Source organism: Diadema antillarum, unplaced genomic scaffold (genome assembly GCF_040938485.1).
Source record: "Diadema antillarum isolate AM-2024a unplaced genomic scaffold, OU_Dant_1.0 seq00001119_RagTag, whole genome shotgun sequence".
Lineage (NCBI taxonomy): Eukaryota > Metazoa > Echinodermata > Echinoidea > Diadematoida > Diadematidae > Diadema > Diadema antillarum.
The window spans coordinates 182,947-202,544 of NW_027271933.1; the positions used below are offsets into that span (position 1 = coordinate 182,947).

At 36.4% G+C, this 19,598-nt stretch overlaps 1 protein-coding gene across 1 annotated transcript in view; it reads right to left on the reverse strand.

Annotated features, from left to right (window-relative positions):
* Positions 1 to 1,638: 1,638 nt before the first annotated feature.
* The window catches only part of LOC139743890 (receptor-type tyrosine-protein phosphatase F-like), a 95,038-nt gene continuing 77,078 nt past the window's right edge, over positions 1,639 to 19,598 (reverse strand). The window contains exons 22-39 of the mRNA XM_071654358.1: positions 18,819 to 18,903; positions 17,116 to 17,177; positions 15,174 to 15,343; positions 14,334 to 14,418; positions 13,941 to 14,017; positions 13,466 to 13,502; positions 12,793 to 12,890; positions 12,167 to 12,289; positions 11,165 to 11,319; positions 10,569 to 10,704; positions 9,724 to 9,873; positions 9,206 to 9,308; positions 8,398 to 8,477; positions 7,754 to 7,879; positions 7,254 to 7,385; positions 4,749 to 4,891; positions 4,160 to 4,295; positions 1,639 to 1,713 (exon numbers count right to left, since the gene is read on the reverse strand). Coding sequence (XP_071510459.1) covers positions 1,639 to 1,713; positions 4,160 to 4,295; positions 4,749 to 4,891; positions 7,254 to 7,385; positions 7,754 to 7,879; positions 8,398 to 8,477; positions 9,206 to 9,308; positions 9,724 to 9,873; positions 10,569 to 10,704; positions 11,165 to 11,319; positions 12,167 to 12,289; positions 12,793 to 12,890; positions 13,466 to 13,502; positions 13,941 to 14,017; positions 14,334 to 14,418; positions 15,174 to 15,343; positions 17,116 to 17,177; positions 18,819 to 18,903 — 1,973 coding nt within the window. The remainder of the gene's footprint in view (positions 1,714 to 4,159; positions 4,296 to 4,748; positions 4,892 to 7,253; positions 7,386 to 7,753; positions 7,880 to 8,397; positions 8,478 to 9,205; positions 9,309 to 9,723; positions 9,874 to 10,568; positions 10,705 to 11,164; positions 11,320 to 12,166; positions 12,290 to 12,792; positions 12,891 to 13,465; positions 13,503 to 13,940; positions 14,018 to 14,333; positions 14,419 to 15,173; positions 15,344 to 17,115; positions 17,178 to 18,818; positions 18,904 to 19,598) is intronic.

Sequence of the window (19,598 nt, forward strand, 5' to 3'; positions counted from 1 at the left end):
GGTGCGGAAGAACCTAATATTGCAGTGCGCACTATCCCATGACACGACTAATTTTCAGCAGGTTGTTTCAGCCTTCCACACTTTATAGATAAATAATACAATTATTAGCAAAATAATACAATTATTACATCAAACACTAACATAGTCATGAAAAAAGAAAATGATCATAATACCAATAAGAATCTTCTCTCTGAAAAAGGGTATCCCAGTTGAGATGTCCATTGCACATTCAATACTACACTGCTCGCCGAGAGCTGGGGCCACGGATCGTCGTCAGGATGACGTCATTACCTGTGGCCCCGTTTCATTCCGCTTTCGCTCTGATTTTTTTTTTTTTTTTTTGGGGGGGGGGGGGGTGTCTGAGAGAGGTTGATTAAAACGGCTCACGCTTTGTTTGTCATTCTTTTTATTTATAATCATAATTGTATCCTTTATAATGTACTGTTCTTGATCACCAGGGCCCTAGCTCTTTGAAAATATACTGTAATCGACAGAATTTTCGTATTTCTTTTCTAGTGTACTTCGATGTACTTCTATATACCAGGATATTCAATACCCAGTTGAATTTCCACTTCAAGGCTCCTTGCGTTATCCTTCTAGATGAACAATATCCAAATGAGGAAGTTTGCTGCCATATCCTGACGAGTCGCGAATGGTAATCTGAGATGATCTGCTGATGGAGGAGCTTGAGTTGTCGAGCCACATTAATTCTGGCAAAAAGATTCGCATGTTTCGACTATGTCATATTGACAATGGTCATCAAATCTTCCTCCAGGACTTTCTATTCATTTTGTGGTACAAAGAAAACACCGAACTAAGATATTGTACCAACTTGTCATACTTTTTTTTTATTGCACGGAAACAGCTAAATAACATCGACATTTTGCTGCCAAGGAAATGGTACATTTTTAACAAATTTTTGGCTCGCTTTCAGAAACGATCAAAGCATGGAAGTAACAAAAAAAAACATCAACAAACAAACTGCTGGTTATTGACATTGTGGTGTTGACTGAAACTAATGAGTTCACGAGTAGAGTTGTTTTAATTGCAACTGATTAACAAATTGCCCTATATCGATGTAAATAAGCACAAATTGTTCAGTGTTTGAGTAGGAGCCATCATGAAAACAAAAATCATGGGTATACAATTGGACATAAACCAACGATCTCCTGATCACTAGACAGGCGTCGTATCATTATATCCACTAGACTACCGAGCTTTCGCCCGACAGACAGTACCATGGTTCTTATCATTGGTATAAGAGTGGGTACTGCCTTTTCTTTTATATTAATGAATTCCTGCGTCTAGTAGTTGTTGTTGTTGTTGTTGTTTGCCTTGGTACCTGCCTTGATATCGCATATTCATGCTTCTTCTTGCAAGTCAACCCTTTGAAATGTCCCCAATTCTGGCATATCTCCTTCGTGCATAACTCTACAATCATTCTGTATTATTTTATAATGAACGACGAACGGGCTAGGATAAAGAAGCCCTTGTTCAGGAGGAGCAAATTAACCCAAATGAAAAAAAAAACAAAACAAAAAACAAAACAAAAACAAAACTGATGAGAGATGGATGTTGTAGGGTTTTCAGGGGCGTGTTTGTTTTCCTGAATGTGTCATAGACTTTACAGACGAGGGTTTACATGAAGTTGGCATAGGTTTGCACAGAATCTCTGTAGGCCTCGACGACGTCGAAACAGAATTCGTAGCGTTCCTGGAAAGGGAAACAAAGAGAGCATCACAGAAATGTTAACGGCCGAAACTGATCGCCATTCTGGTCGTCAAAATGAAATAATTTTATCATGTTTCAAAACAAAAGAAAACCCAGCAGCATACCTCAGTAAACATTACACACTGCTTATACAACTACAAGTGCTTCAGCAGTATGATCGTGCACTGGCTTTTGATGTGTTAAACTCAACACTAATTTCGCGTTGTTGACGGGACAAGTGACGCCACTATGTGTACGCAAATACAGTGTACATGTCACTGTTACTGTTCGATGGTGTTTATGAGTGAGAATGAAGTTAGTAGAATTTATCGAACTTTCTTGATTGCCCGACGGTATCCGTGGTGCAATATTGTATGTCTTGGATGTGTATTTTGTTATTGAGCGTTACATTTCTCTGTTATCTTATATGAATTAATGACGTGTGTTGTTATTTTCTGTGTTTCATTTTGAAATGTGTGTTTTATATATGTGTGTATCTATGTACATTGTATGCCACTTGAATCACAAAAATTTTCCATTTCATGGACAATACATACATACATGAAATGAAATGAAATCAGAGTATGTTAAATGCCTTCATTGCATGGAAAGGGTGCTCAACTGAAAAATCAGCAGGTACAGTAAAATAAAAAACAAGCACAATTTAATGTAGCCTTTATAGGACTACAAGACGTAGAAAGTTGGCCGGTGCACCAGGGAGGGAGGGAGAGGGGGCCCTACCACTTTGCTGCTGAAGATATACTTTTAATATAGGGTCATAGTTTTTGTTCCCCCCCCCCCACACACACACACATTGTTGTAGGAAGTATAGGATGAAACTTTTTTGTTTTGTTTTGCTGCTTGTCAAGTGATGTCAGTAAACAAGTTTTACCCCAAAATGTAAATCTCTTTTTTTTTCGTGTTCTTTTTTTTTTTTGGTCAGCCAATTATCCCCGGAAGTGGCACCAGCAAAATGACCCACGTGCCCTCCACAATCATTAAAAACGATTCGAAGTCTCTGCTCCCATAAAGTTGGTCCTCTCACTTTGAAAAACGTAGCACTGCCCCTGTAAAGTACTCACACACTGATCATAAAGACACGAAAAGATGTCTGAAATAGGTGTCACTGGAGATTCCTTGATAATATCATGGGCCTTCTACGCACATGGCTATACATCGCTCGTTAATCAATTTAAACACTACGTCTTGTTTCCATGAAAAGCGTCACAATAACATTCTAAAGATGCTTTCTTGCTTTGATCTCATCATGCATTACCGACAGCCAGCCTGGAGTTAAACAAGACGGCGCTTGGAGATATTTAAAAACTACATGCGCAGAAGATAACAACTCTCTTAAACCAAGAAAAATGCGTGTGCAGTTGTAGTGTACATTAGGAATACATTACGAATTCATCCCTCAGTTAATTTTATTTGCGAAATACACGCACTTTACGAGAGAAAGGAAGTATTTCGGAAGGTTGGTTGTAATACTCTATTTTCCCCATTTTTCGCACATTGTTTCAGAGTAAACATGGACAGTAGTGGTAGACGACATGAATGTCTTACCAATAAGCGTTACATGCGCGTCCACAAGCTTCCACTTCAGTAATTACTAATTTTGGGACACACAATTTGTCGTGATTTTAGGTTTGCTGCTCCCCATCATTGTCGATTTTCCAAAGGCACCTCAGCAAAATAAAACCGAAATGAGGGAAACAGTTCTTTTGTCAGTGACGATGAACGATTACACAATCGTCATTGTCCAAACGTCTAAATGTACTCATCAAGATGCACATAATCAACCGGCGGCGATGCAGGTCGGATCAGAGAAAAACCCTCTGTTCATAGTCCATGTGTGTAGTAGGTCCATAATAATATCAGATAAATTTGCATTCGCAATGACAATGAGTCTCAACTATGTCTGAAGGCATGTATCTGGCGGAGTCTGCAGGCAGTAAATGTTCTACAATATTGGAAAAGTTTTAGATAGACATAATGGTTTAATATTGAAAATTATTTTATTTTGATAGCAAGAGAATGAGGAGGAGTACATCTGTAAATAAACTCATCAGTTTACTTTCTTGAGCTGTTTGTTCTAAATAAAATAACGTCAGTATAACCAACAGAGTATACTGCGCATTAACAGAGAGAATCGGCGGAAGAGAAATACAGTCTTCCTTTGAGTATTTCTGTAATGACTTAATCACACACACACACACACAGACACACACACACACACACACACACACACACACACACAAACACACACACACACACAAAGTCAAGCGTGAAGGTCGGAGAAAACTGAGGGCGCGTGTAATCTGCAGAAAAAAAAAAAAGAAAATTGTTGAGGGAATTGGAAAGGGTCCCTTAAGAAACAGTATTGACTTGCACAAGTTATTCTTCCTCACTCTCTTAGATTCGCATTGTGATTATAACGATTTCATACCAAACTGTCCACGACGCCCGGTCTGTTCTTGCGTAGACGTTTTACCGCGCTGAAAACATCCACCGTCTTGTCCTGCTTCACTTTGTTGATTGTTGCCATGGCAGCTAGGAACATACCAGACATTCCAACTCCGTCTCTGAAGAATGCATTCGAAAAATAGAGCATTACTAATGAAAGAGCATGGGATATAAAATGCAGTTAAGAGTGACTGGCAATACTCGACGCCAACACACAAAGTCACAAATCTTATCAGTTGTTTGGCATGGTTTTCTATTGTTTGGAGACACTGCTACGCTGTATTAGTCTTGAAGCGAATATGTACGGTGTGTATTATCTCTGTGTATGTCTGTGTGGGTAGGTGTGTGCACTTCCAACGCTATCTTGCCTGTCTTATTGAATCATGGTTTCCGATTAAAGTACAATGACTATATCACAAATATGATGTACTAATTTGCCATTAAAAGATGATACTTCTTTTTTTTTTTCTACAGACATATAATATCAACGGGTTATCACATGAATTTGGAATCATTCATGGATGTAACTTCCAGTCCTGTATGTAGTTGTGTTAGATGGCATAGAAACCTACATGCACACGATCAGTAGAGGTCGCTCTTTGTCGTCCTTTTCCTCCACATTGAGAATGAATTGACAAAAGTTGCCCTTTGACTTCGGCACACTTCGAGTTTCCGGCCAGCCGTGATAGTGAAACTGATCGACACGATGTGCTCCCTGAGGGTAAGAAAACAAAGACAACAACATCAACAGGAAACTAACATAAATTGTATCAGGAATACAATAGAGAAATACAAATAAAACTACTTTACAGAATAGTCGCAACTCAGGATTTAGATTGAGCTATTTTTTTTCGGCTTCTAGGATCGATAAGTTTAGGTTCTTGAGGGAAGATTAAGAAAACTTGAAAAAAATGACATGGGAGATAAATGCAAAATACATAATATGTATATTTGTTCTAGACGATGTTTCCTCTTTGTGAATTTTATAAAAAATATGGCTGAGGACTGAGACAGGAACGTAGTCTTCAATACAAAGAAGCAAACACAAAACAATCTGCTTTGTTGATGAATGATGCATTGGTACTAAATTGATATCTGTTTATAGTAATTCATCATATATGGCTACGCATCACAACAGCAACAAAAAGTCGGACGTCCTGATTTTACCTAAGGACTCTAATTTAGCCAATCTTAACTTGTTGTTGTTTTTTTTTTTGTTTATGAAAGAGCAGTTCTTCTGCATTATTCTAAAACTTGACTTAATTAAACAAATGGGATTTTTATTTGCAGTTTTTTGCCTACTAACACATTTTATGCAGAATATCTTGATTACGTATAATACCTTATATCGAGGGACCATTTTCATTTCTCCTAAACACACTCTTCACTTTCAACTCTATTGTTTTATTGAAAACATGATGTTACCGCGTTTAAAGTTGGTATTAGGCATGGATAGAATGTGCTGATAAAGTGTGCACAATTTCAGATAATGCGTTCATTGTGGTTGTTATTGTGCTTACTGAGTGCTTACTTTCTTTCCGTTAGACAGGTTTTGAAAATCCAGTAGTATTGACTTATGCATCATAATATTTTGTGACCCGGCATCACAAAACCAACAAAAAGTAGCCAGACATAAATTTTCAGTCAAGGGCAGATTCTGAAAGAGCAGACTCTAAACTGACGTATAACTTATTACAAATTGACTCTCCTAACCTATCTATCAGAAAGCACTCACTCTGGAAAAGTGTGAACTGAGAAAAGAGGCTCTGAAATACACGGTCCATTGAAGTGCTTAATTTTTACCAAACAGCGCGCTGCGCGGTGAATGATGAGACAAAAAAAAAAAAAAAAAAAAAACAGATGCAAACCACTGGAGCAACATTGAAGGGATGATAAAATTAAGCTGAAATTGAGCATGTCACGTTTTGTCTATGATTAATGATAACTTCAAAGCAATAGCATTATTCTTTCAAAAGTTGATAAAGTTGAAAGTGAAGAGGGTGTAAATATCAAGGTATGTAAAGGGGTCTCCAAGACATAAAATGATCTCATTATATAGAAGTACTTTACAGAAAAAAAAGGGTTGTAGAAAATCTTATGAAAACACTATTCCCATTCATTTTATGATTCCAAGCTTAGGAAGAATGTAGAAGAAGCATAACTCTTTCAGAAAATATTATGAAAAACTCAAGATTGACTCACTAGACCCGTTTCATCTCTTTCGAGTCCTCACGTGAAATCAAGGGGTGCGACTTTTTGTTGGTTTTATAATGCACGGCCACATTTTAAAGATATATTAGCCTGTTAAGATCATGCTCCATACGGCGACGTTCTGGCGGTTTTGTGATGTAGGGTTACATTTTCTGACCCTATGTTATGCCGTTTTCGATTACTGCAATAATTGTGTATATGTATCAAGAGATGGAACAACAATGATCAATACAGCCAACAAATTTTCAACTACACTGTAGTTGACATATTCCCTATGATGGGTAGAGAACATAAAAATGCACTATATGGTGCGTCATATCTCTTCAATCCAATACAGTAAAAAAATGACAAAAATACAAACGATTACGAAAAAGGAAGATCCCAATCTGATTTCATGTCATTTAATTTTGCAAAACTAATGGTAGTTATTGGCATGAAATGACAAAAGAAAAGTAGATGACACATAAGGTTATCGGCCAATTGTTTTTATTTAAAATCACCGGTGTGATTTGCCAAAAATATCTTATCGTTCCGTGTATTTCTTTGCAATCAAAACTTGTAAAGTAAAGTTTGCCATCAATAGCTGTCACTACGATTTTAACTGAAGCGGGTCGATCCCTAGCCTTGTGCATAGGCAGCTCGCTATAATTCTGCCCCCATTTGAGGACACGCACATAGAGAACAGTGGACTCGCATACACAGCGCGCGAGCGGCGAGCTGCGAGCTGCGAGCCTAGCGATGTCTCCTCACTTTGCTTCTTTTGTCTTATTACTCTGTGACATTTCCGATCACAGTACTGTATTTCATATAATTTACTGCTCATCACGGTCCTCCTATAAACCTTCCGTGCTGGAAGGCAGACTTGCCTTTTTCTTCGTGGACGTGATGCTCAGAACTCGCTTTGTCATGAAGTCTGTATCTTTGTCTTCTTTGAGCAGCTCCACGGTAAATGAGCCGTACCTTTCTTTGCCGTGTGAAGGCCAGTATTGTCCACACGTCTTAAAAAATACGAAAAAAAGAAATAAGGGAATAAAAAATCATGGTCGTAATGTTAAGCTGATAATGAAGCATTAAAGGATGGAACAGCTAAGAAATTACAACAAAAAAATAGCAAATTTAAGAACACTCTAACAGTGAAATGACTAATGGAGGTTTTAAGCATATAATTAAACACCCGACATGAGTACAACGGTAGTTTCAAGTAGCACTTCATTGTTGTGACAGCAGTATAGTTAAAACAGTATTTCCATCTGGATTATACGGCTTAGACAACCCTCCGCGGTCTGAAGAAGCCCAATTTGATACATATCCTTAACAAACATCATTATATTGATATCAGATAATTTCATTGTCTATACATATGTACCTTGTCCATTTCGTTGAGGTGCACCACAGTTCGACATTCGTAGTCCCACACGAGACGTAAAAAGTCAGTGATCGTTGACGGCAGAGGGCACTGAGTGCTTATGTGGGCGTTCCTTTTACCTTCGAACTGAAACAATTTTGAAAGAGAGCTAGATTTGGTAGGTAGTCAAATGAACAAAGTAATAGGGATTACAATGGGAGAAGATGTGGACATGGAAAGAAAAATAAAATATAAGAATCAATAACAGACAAGGTAGGCAAATGGCAACGTCATATGATTCGAATAGTACTGTTTAAATGTGAGGTAAAAGTTTGCCTCAACAATTAAAATAATACACATTGTCATCATCTTATAGGCCCTGAAGATTGAGCAATAAGACGCCAAATTTATTGTTCTCAAAAGCTTGGTTTGTAATTTGTATTTTTTTTTCAATTAAGTGGCTAACAAGTAAATTGATAATCAATTATTGTGCACAAAATGAATTACAGTTAATTCTGTGTATATTTGTATGTTCTTATTAGTTTTATTATTTTTATTATTATTATTATCATTTGAATTCTAATCCTGCTCACATTGAAGAATGGCGCGATCTGCGCATATATTATTAATGTATTTATCATCATTAGAATTCTAATCAAGCTCACATCGAAGAATGAAGCGTTGATGTATTGGTTCGCGCCTGGATAGTCGCCCTCCATCATGAGATAAGGCCGAGACTTATCCGCTGTAATGGTAGATAAAAAAAGTGAGGTAGAAAATACACAAGGGTTAAAGACCCTCTAGAAAATATCAATAAATTTGAACCAACTAGTTTGAAATTGTAGATGGTATAGTAGCTGGGAAGATTTTTATGAATTTTTCATCCTCAAGTCTAGAGTAGATTCCAACTTTATGCTAACAAGTCACAGATAATGATTGCCTCGACTCATCTATTTAGGGAAAATTATCATTGCCGAGGACCCTGACGTTAAGAAAATGATGCATTGTCAAATACCAGATCTTACGCCTGTTACGAGGAAAATACTGTGGGTGAAGCAAACAAAAACATGTGGCCTAGTGAGATAATCGAAGGAATCAGTCTTAAAAGATTCATTCAAGAATCAATTGGACTCAACCTATCACACCACTGTGTTCCATTTGTAAAATGTGCTTGATCAATGACAGTATAATGATGTTGTAGGTTTAAAGTTCGGCATGGTTGAATCTAAGTTCTCATTAAAGCCCTTTTCAATATCGTGCATACATTTGCGAGTCAGTTTGCATAATTGCATTCCTGTCGTTTATTTTGAATGTATGCAAATACATATATATATAAAGTTGTTAGTATATCTTATATGTATTTCATTATCATTGTTATTATTATCATCATTATTTTGCCGAAGATTCACAAGAGACAGAAAACAAAGGGGAAAACAACTGGTAACAAGCAGAGACGGATTTGGGTGAACACACCTGGCACCCTGTCTGGAAAACGGTTCTTTTCCATGTTCTCTGATCTCAGTCCAGCAGGACTCGACAAAAAATCAGTCCCACTTGGTGTAACGTAGTCCAGCAGCTGTATTTAGAGATGGCAACATGTTGTAAAAGTCAAGAAAAAATGAAATTATTCATGACAATTAAATGTGCCATTACGTCACGAGATCGCCTTCTCAGGCCGAAACAAGAGCATTTTACAAAGTTCTATGCGCGTTATTCATTTTCGTTAATTTGCACAATACCACTCAGCTGTGTACATTGTATATGATTTGAAGTCATATTCATAGTAACAATATCAGTATCATTGTCTATGTAAAGGAGTAATAATTTTAGCATGAAGATTGATAAAGAAAGGTAATGATTTCAAACTTGATTCAAAGTGCTTATTGCAAACGACACTCAAACTTGTGTCAAAGTTTATTGGAAATGAATTTTTAAAAATGCATGTGGCCTTGCAGGATATCAAAACATTAAAGAATCCACCTCAAACTAACCTCAAACTGCTTTTCAATCTCTGACATGCCAGAAGCAGGATCAGTTTTCTGCCACTGAGACCGGACCATTGCGATGTCCAGCAACTGACAGGTCATAACTGGACACACTGACCACTGCAGCAGAGTCTCGTAGATGAACTCGTATTGAGACTGTAGAGCGAATGACAAGAGTGTTTGGGAAAAGAGAGATATTGAATAACAACACGAGATAGCTGATGAAGAGGACTTAAGTGATAAATATATGATAGACTGATATTCCCAGAAAGATTTTTATTCCACAGCTTTTACTATAATACGAAGAGAGAAGACCAATCTGAGTGTTTATGAATGGAACACAAATCTTGAATACGGAGAAAAGAAAAAGTGGTCAAAATTCCACAGCGTACTGTATTTTGGGCACACAGGCTACCATGGACATGATGGATGATGGGAAAACACAATATACCTAACACTAATCATATCAGCTTAAGTGTCAATCAATCTCTAGCAAATCTTTTCTAGCAGTGAAAATAAGAGCAACAGTATAGAGCACATTAATATTGCTTTCACCATATCATTGTCTTTAATCTAAGACAAATAGTGACGTATCATCAGACTGAATGACTATATAAACTCAACTAATAAAATTCATGCCTGTTTCATTAAGTTATCAAAAAAAAAAAATAAGCAAACCTGAATGGACACTATCAGCTCTTAATCTCGAGAATGCATCTGCAGGGAACACTTTTGCCATAATATCGATGTCCACGAATCGACAGTGAAAAACATGAATCAGGTAGCCTACCCTAATAATCATGATAATGACCTTACATATCTGGAAAATATCTAAAATATGTTTATCGCACCTGGACCTGAACCATGAATAAACGCCGTTTCCTCATTTTGTTCACAAAGTTGAATATGTCAACCTTCTTCTCCTGTTCGATCATGGACATCATTGCGTCAATGGTAACGAAGGTTCCCGTGCGGCCAACTCCAGCACTGCAGAAAACAAAACACGATGGGATTGAAATTAAGACATGTAATCAAACTGACGTAAATACCAGAGGAAACTGAAATGAAGCAGCTTCGGAGATATGATTACGCAAATGCCACGTTGACAGTGTAAGTATTCACGATAATGACAGAACGTCGTTAGTGCATCGGCTGTGTTCGTTAATTGAAAAAAAGAAAATCTATCTGTATGATATACAGTATAATTATATTAACCAGTCAATGCACGAAAGCCAGATATCTGCGCCGATACATGTTGCTTTCGTAACGTAGTGTGATGATGGGTCACAATACCCTTTTCAACACAGAGGTCTCCGGGCCTTTATATCTTTATGTTTTTCATATACTTCCGTTTATATATATCAGACTTTAGTATTACGCACTTTCGAGAAAATCTGCAACAATGTGTATTATGTATTCTATAGTGCCCGGTACTTCCAGAATTTACCTGCAGTGGACCACCAGCGGGCCAGAATTTGGTGGAAGTGCGTTTCTCACGACGTTTCGTAAGTCAATCAGAGGCTGAGAACACTCGGGTTCTCTCTTATCAGGCCAAATCGTGTAGTGGTACTGACTCACCCATCGAGATTCTTCGTCGTCTCCCTGGTTGGTGAAATGAAAGCAGTAAATTACCAACATAATGCAACAAGAGCAAAAAAAAAAAAAAAAAGAAATATAAACTGATTATGATGTTTTATGAGAAATGAAAAAAGAACATGAATGAATAAAATGAAATGAAATATAAACAAAGTGAATATTGACTCTCTTTCAACATGTTCAAAATTGTTAATGAAACAGCAATTTTGAAAGGCGAAAACACCCATTACTTTCCTGATTCATTAACCGGTAGTGTTTTTAGAGACGTAAGTATGAAAAAAAAATATCTTGCAATTACCCTTACGCTTCTGAGCTGGTGGTGTCTATAGACATTAAAAAGAAACATTTTCACCTTTTTTATATTCTTTTTTTTTTAAACAGACATCTAATATTCTTCTAGATTTAACCTCAATCAAGAATCACAGGCTATTCTTTAGTTGAGGAATCTCGGAAGTGAAACACCAGTCTTCCCATTTGTCATAGGCCCAGGCCTCAACCGTCCAAACTGTGAAACTCAACGTCACATTTACCTGGTATATGTTAAGTCAGCATGTCTACACTATGCGTATCTGTGAAGAATTGCACTTCACAACTATGGATGGAACACAAATGTTGACACTTGAAAAAAAAATCCAGGTTCAAACACTCAATTTTGGCTTAACCACCAGCTGTAAAGCACCTCCTTTTATTGATTTTGTTTTCTTTTTATTCGTATTCGTACTTCACTTTTTGTGTTATTCCTGCTGAGTCTACACTTTAAACATAATAATTATGATACTTCTTTAAGGAAAAGCAAAGGAAGGTAATTGTCAAACATTAATTATCTAATCGAACGAAAGTGTTAATGACGTACCAATTGCAATTCTAGTCGACGATGGACGAAACCTGCTTGCCTCTCTTCCCATTTATTTCTCACAGAGAAATCCCCGTAGCGCTCTGTTTTGTTCTTTTCTGGCCAGTACTGGAGACACTTCACCTAATGGAGAACACAGTATCACGAAAAAAGAAAAGAAATCAAATCAAACAAAGTAAAAAGATAAAATAAAACATATATGATTTTCACCCTTGAATCATTTAAACATCGTGACAGTATGTTCGAAAAAAAAAATAGCATGCTCAAATAAAGCATTTGTTTATCTATCACCCCCAACCCCTAGTCTGGCCATGCAGTGCAAAACTGTAGTTTACTGTAAACTACGTCATTGCTCAGTCGGCACGCGAGATAAGATACTTCTTTCATCATAGGATATAATCTGTTGTGCCTTTTTTTTAAAATCTAAGTCCTCAGAGAAAAATGGTGCTTCGTTGTAGGCTTTCGGCGAAATGTAGGCTTTCCGTGATAACACGCTTCGAAGTTTTGTTAAAATACATTTTTGGCAATTTGCTCACATGTCTCAGCTGTCTGTAAATATCTCCATTGTGATTGAACACCTTGAAGTAATCAATAATGAGGGAATACACAGTGAGGGGGCTTCCTACCTTGCCGTCTTCGACAAGATTGGTCAGCATGACGATTGCCGCTACATTCTGCTGGTAGATCATCTGCCAGAAGTCGTTCAAAGACGTTGTGTTTGGTCCTGATATCAAAATTATATATATATATATATATATATATATATATATATATACACGTGTATATCAAAATGGTCAATAGATTCGTTGTTAGCCCCGTTCCTAAATCAAAAGAATATTTTTATTTTAGGGGACTTTAACTTGAATTTGTTTCACTGCAACGACAATCCCAACTACCAAGAATTTTTAGATTTGTTATCAAAATACCTTATACCATAAGAAAGCCTACTCGTGTGAGTGATACATCATCCACGTTGATAGAAAATATAATCGTAATATTCCATCTGTATTATCCGTTGTTAGGGATAGTATCCGATATATCTGATCATTTGCCGCTTTATGCCAAGAACCTCACGTGACGAAAAAAAAAATTGTGTTAATGCTCATTGATTTACTTTTGGGGATTTTTGTAAACGTCATCTTAGTAGATTCAGGGAGAAATTATTAATTGCTAACTGTCAAGCAATTTTTGTTTAAGCGCATATTACATGCATCATGATCATTCGTTCTGTTTCACATATGTAGGCCCTATATGTTTCACTCGGGAAATTCAAATAGATTTGTCAAAAGAACAACTCACCTTGTGTTGCAATGTAGGCATTCTTTTTCCGGTGTCCCTGCAAACAATACAAAGATACAATGAAAATACTGATGTCACATCTGTAATTAAACCTTTGGTATGAATTAGGCTGGATGCTTTCACCGTTTAATCCCGACAACTCTTCGAGGTATCGTTTTCACGCGTTATATGATTAGATGACTATCATCATGGTAATGATAATCAATCTAGATATTTGAATCACAAACAAAAATGCAAAAAAAAAAAGATCTTACTGGCCAATCAACAATATATAACAACACAAAATGCTTTATGATGCCTTTTCGGGTCTGGCAGCATCTTAATTACACATGTGATGTATATCCGTGAGTAATACTACAGGATCCAATATTTCATAATCGTCTTTAAAAGGCAAGGTGTAAATTCTTTTCTTTTTTAATGCTATCAATGGGAGAAGTGAATTCTATTTAGAAAAAGTAATTCTCGATAAACTTACATCGAGGAACGTAGCGTTGATGTAATCTGCTCCCGGTTGGTTTGAATCCGTGTTGAGTTTTACGCGGTGCGCATCGACTTTTTCACAAACAGAAAAATGAAGCAAAAAAGAAAAAGAAAAAAGAGAACGCAGTTAAAGGTTGGCTTTGAAAGCCAGCAACAACGCAAATTTGCTCGTTCATGTGTGGACTTTTTAATACATGTAGAAATAAGGACGTGAGTTTGGTTGTCAGAGGTGTCATTAGTCTTTCAGTATCAATAAATTATCTGAATAAATGTTTAATTTGAACTTCATTACAATTAGCGTTGTTGTTATATGTTATTGTATACAAAGAGGTCATTACAAAATCAATTAAGCATAACTCTATTTTACAACAAAATGGAATTGACTTACATGTAATTATGTTCTTATAGCGATTCTTCTTTTTGTTCTGTGGAAGGAAAGCTGCGCATTCTTCGGGAATTTCGTTGTAGAGATCCTAGCGTGCATGAACAACGACAACAACGATAACAAACGAAATACTTCGACAATTACTGTTAGTTACACTTTTTAAACGATCAAATTAGATTCATCAGTAATCCATAATGAATTTGAAACAGCTTTATATGTCATATTAAAGTGTCGATTACAGTCTTGAAATCCCTTTTTGAGGGTATTTGTATGTAAAAATATGGTGATTTTTGGTTAAATTGAGTTATTACAAGTTTGATGTACAGTGAATGTAATACATACATGCAAATTTGTAATTGATAAATATGCAAATCACTGATTACGTACACGTTTTGAAGGCAAATAGGAAGTTTTGGCACTTTTTTTATTGCAGATTCCGTCATGGAATTATACAAATCAAACTTGAAGGCAAGAAGAAAAATTCCACACGGGGGAATGCAAAATATCGCATTTTTGCTTGAATTATTTTTTTTATTATCATAATCATAGTATGAGGAGACTATTCGTCTAGTACACTATTCCACAGGCATTGTACAAACCTCGACATAGAGCAATAACAATGTAAAACAACACACGATCGTGGCCGAATAGCTCAGTTTTACAATTTTTTTTTCTTATACTATAATGTGAAAATAGTATAGCCCTACTTGCATTAAGAAAGGGACACAGTAGGAACACAGTAGGAACTAAACGGAAAACATGACAGTGAAACAAACTGCCAAATTAACAAAATCTAAAAACTGAAGCTAGATTTAGGATGCAAGGCTTGTTTTGTCTTCCTACCTTGAACTCTTTCTTGAGACCTTCCACTGAATGTTGCTTCTCTTTCACGTATTTCGCCAAGTCACTCAAAAGAATGGGCCGAAAAATGACGGGGGTAATCTTCACTTGCGGCTTGGCAGGTTCTTCGTATGGGGATTCCTCAATATTTGCGTAATGTTTAAGACTGTACGCTAGAAAGAGCGGAAAAATTGGTTTCGGTTTCTATTCATGTTTGACAATATACCCTGCACCACAAAACCGACAAAAAGTCGCCAGACATGGATTTCTAGTTAAGGGCAGTTTCTAAAATCTTATGATTCCAAACTCAAGAATAATGTAGAAGAATAGCTCATTCAGAAAATATAAAAAACTAAAAATTGACTTGGTTGACGCGTTTCACCTTTTTGAGTCCTCACGTAAAACCAAAGGGTGCGACTTTTTGTTTGTTTTGTGATGCAAGGTCATGCATATTTATTATATATATATACATGTATATATATATATGTATATAATATATACACACGTATATATATATATATATATATATATATATACATATATATAGGGCCTATATATACACATATATCATATCATATAGCTGTGACGAAGGAAAAGCTATCAGACGTTGCTGTAGTTAACTTATTGTTTTGAATAACTTGTAGTTTCTGGAGTTTGTTGTCCGGTAAACCATACAAGAGACTGTTACAATAATCAATGTAACACATTTCAAATGCATGAACTAATCTTTCAGTGGTGCCTTTGTCAATATACGGTCGAATTTTGTTGATCTTATACAAAGGAAATGAGGTTGACCTGTATCTAGAGCTAATAATATTCATGCAACATGAAATAATCATCAAATACTTTCAAAGCAGTAGCATCATCCATTCAAATGTTATTAGAATTGAAAGTGAAAAGTGTGAAGGAGGTTCATGAAATGAAAAGGGGCCTCTTAAGAAAAAACCTGATCACACTACTCTACAAAAAAAAAGGGTTGTAGAAAAACTGCTGAAAACACACTTTTCCATCTTATTTATGATTGCAAACTCAAGAATAATGTAGAAGAATAGCTCATTCAGAAAATATAAAAAACTAAAAATTGACTTGGTTGACGCGTTTCACCTTTTTGAGTCCTCACGTAAAACCAAAGGGTGCGACTTTTTGTTTGTTTTGTGATGCAAGGTCATGCATATTTATTATATATATATACATGTATATATATATATGTATATAATATATACACACGTATATATATAGGGCCTATATATACACATATATCATATCATATAGCTGTGACGAAGGAAAAGCTATCAGACGTTGCTGTAGTTAACTTATTGCCCTCAATGATGCTAAGCCAGCTACCAAGCTTTTGACCATTTTACAGGTCTTCTTCATTGCAATTATAAAACCGTTGCTAGATTTATGCCATATCACATGTCAACGGATGTAATATTGCTGTTCTCGTGTAGTGAACATCTGCCTATGTCATGTTGCTCTTTCCTTTTTTCTTCAGCATTCTTTTGCTTTTGCCTTATTTTGCCTTATTTGTTCAAGTGTTTGAGTATTTCTTGCTTTTTATTTTGTTCACGTTACAAGCTCTGACGGAAACCTGTAAAAGGGTCGAAAGCTTGGCACCACAATGGCATCAGCAATGCAGCACACATCACGTACGTGACCAAGCCAACTAATACATATAATAATGATTTCCTGCTGATAACTTTTTGAAAGAAGTTTAAAAGTAACGATCAAACTATTACAAAACTCGACAGGCACGTGATATGCAACTTTGTAATATCATCCAATCTTACCTACGATCATGCGTATGCTATGTTGTTACACTTTATAGCATTGGTCTCTGAAAATCGATTAGAGAGATGACTACATTTTGTTGCAGAATTATCAGTCCTTACGCAGGATGTTCAGGTTCAAGTTAAGGAGCAAGTAAATCTTCCTAACTACTTACAATTATCAGTCACAGGTATAGGGTTAGTCATGCCCGGTTTCGGTGTAGGTGCTGGAGGGGACCTGTAAAAGCAGAAACACGAGAACAATCAAAACTGAATGAATCAGTCTATTATCAAAAGAAACCTCTTACCTTTAATATATATTCCAATGATGCTTCAAATCGAATGGACACAATCTCTCCATTTATTTCATATTTACAAGAATGACTGCGCTTGCAGAAAACGCAGAAAAGAACACGTGCTTTATGTATAAGCCCCAAGGATATCACTGTCCAAGGAAAAACTGTCAGTCATCGCCATCACATATGTCTTAGTTTTGAGACGCATGTTCTGGAGGAACGATGTTACTTTATGAAGCATTATTCGAAATACAGCAAGCGTTAACGTTAACGTCAGACAGGAAATGAGGAGGCTTGTTCTTATGCCACGGCACAATATGGATAATATAGGATAATATAGGGTCGCATAAACTGATGATTTAGAAGCTTTTTGAATGATGATAATAACGTCAATTCACTCTTTTCTTCACAAAATCGATGTACACTATGGAAAGAATGACATCATTCTCTCTTTAGGCGACCGTCGTGTTGAGAAGGATATTATGATTCGCCACAGTATTACTTTACCAAAGAAACAGATATCGAGGGCTGAGATAAACTATGCTGCCAACATAGCAATGATCTACTGAAAATCAAAAGTCATATATCTTCAGTTCAACCTGTCCGGTGTTTTATGACACGTGAGAGTACGACAGTTTGATATGACCAAAGCTACTGCAGACTTCACTGGAATTCAAGTTTCTCCTTTGACTGGCTCTGTTGCAATTTCAGCAGCAGGTTTTTGGATATAACTAGAAAGCTAAGACTCCTGAAAGTGGCCACTTATTACCTGAATGTGAAAATCAACGTTTGATGACTTTGCTGGTTTTTGTTTTGCTTTGTTTTGTTGTTTTGTTTTTTTTTTGCGGGAGAGGGTCAAGGGTCATATTAGTTCAAATAGAATCTAGACTAATGATAATAACAATAATAATTATAATAACAATAATATTAATAATGATAATGATTACAATAATAATAATACAAATGATAGTAATAATGATGATGATAATAGTACATACAATTGCTATAGCATCATTTTCCGTATTCATTAAAATAATCTCAAGGTGCGTTACACCAAAGTAAAAAGACTGAAAATACATGTACCATAAAAGAAGACGAAGAAGAAGAAGAAGAAGAAGAAGAAGAAGAAGAAGAAGAAGACATAAATGTCTGTCTTCAAAACACGTTGTCAAAGAAATAATATTTTAGGTTACTCCTAAAAGACGTTATGTAGCTCCATTTTTTTTTCAGATCACGTGGAAGCGAATTCCAGTGTTGGTTCAGCATGAACAAAAGCTTGTTTCCCTCAAAGATTTCTTGGAAAAGCGGTATAGATGTAGGAGACCAGAAATTGTAGGATCGAAGAGTCGTGTAGGGTGGTATAGACGAAACAAACATGTATAGTAATCAGGAGCTGTTTCCTCAATGACATGATAAACCAGATGACGTATTTTAAGCCTAATACGCTCCTTTACAGGCGACCAATGAACGCTCTTTAGGTTTTGATATAAATATGAATATATTGAAAATATATTATATGTATAATACTTGCTATATATGTCAACGAAAAAAAAACACGGCTGCGCGTTGAATGTTTTACTCACCGTCGCTTTCGAAAGAAAAGAAAGCCACCAGAGACCAGAATTATCAAGAGTAAAGGGATACCAACACCAAGCCCAGCAGTCAAACCTTTCAGAATAACATGGACATAAAGACGATATTGTAACGTATGCTACAAAACGCAGTTACGATGAACATGGACAGAACGACAATAAGAATGATGTAATTATCAGTTAATTTATTTTGACTTTTAGGATTTTACATGTAAAAATTAGTAGTGTGACGAGTAAGTTTAGACATGTTGTTCTTATGTTATCAGTCTCTGTGTGGGTCTTTGTTTTGTTTTGTTCTTTCCCTTGTTCTTTCATTCATTGTCGACCATGGTAGCCATTTTTTTTTTATTTTTCTGGCGCACACGTGCTGAATCCAATCAAGGTAACGTTCATCGTGCTAGCGGTTGCACGTTACTTTGTAAAATTGTATAGAAATGCAATCTGGCTAAGAATGGCTTAAGCAACCAAGGTCTGTGTTAACTACTTGCTGACACTTTTTATGAGACGGGACGGTCCATTGAAAATAATTCTAAAGGCTGACGAAGGTGTGGTTTGTTTGTTTCATTTTTACAAGTTCAATAAAAATGGACTCCGCATTCAGCACCATGTCATAATATGCTCGGATCTCCGACTCGGGCATAACAGTAGTCCTGCTGGCCCAAAAACCTGTTGGGTAGCTCATCCTAGCCGGCGACAGAAAGAAATCTTGCCAATGCATCGTCATGCTTAAGGACTTAAGGTGTTGCGGCAACACTCAAACAATTAGCCTTC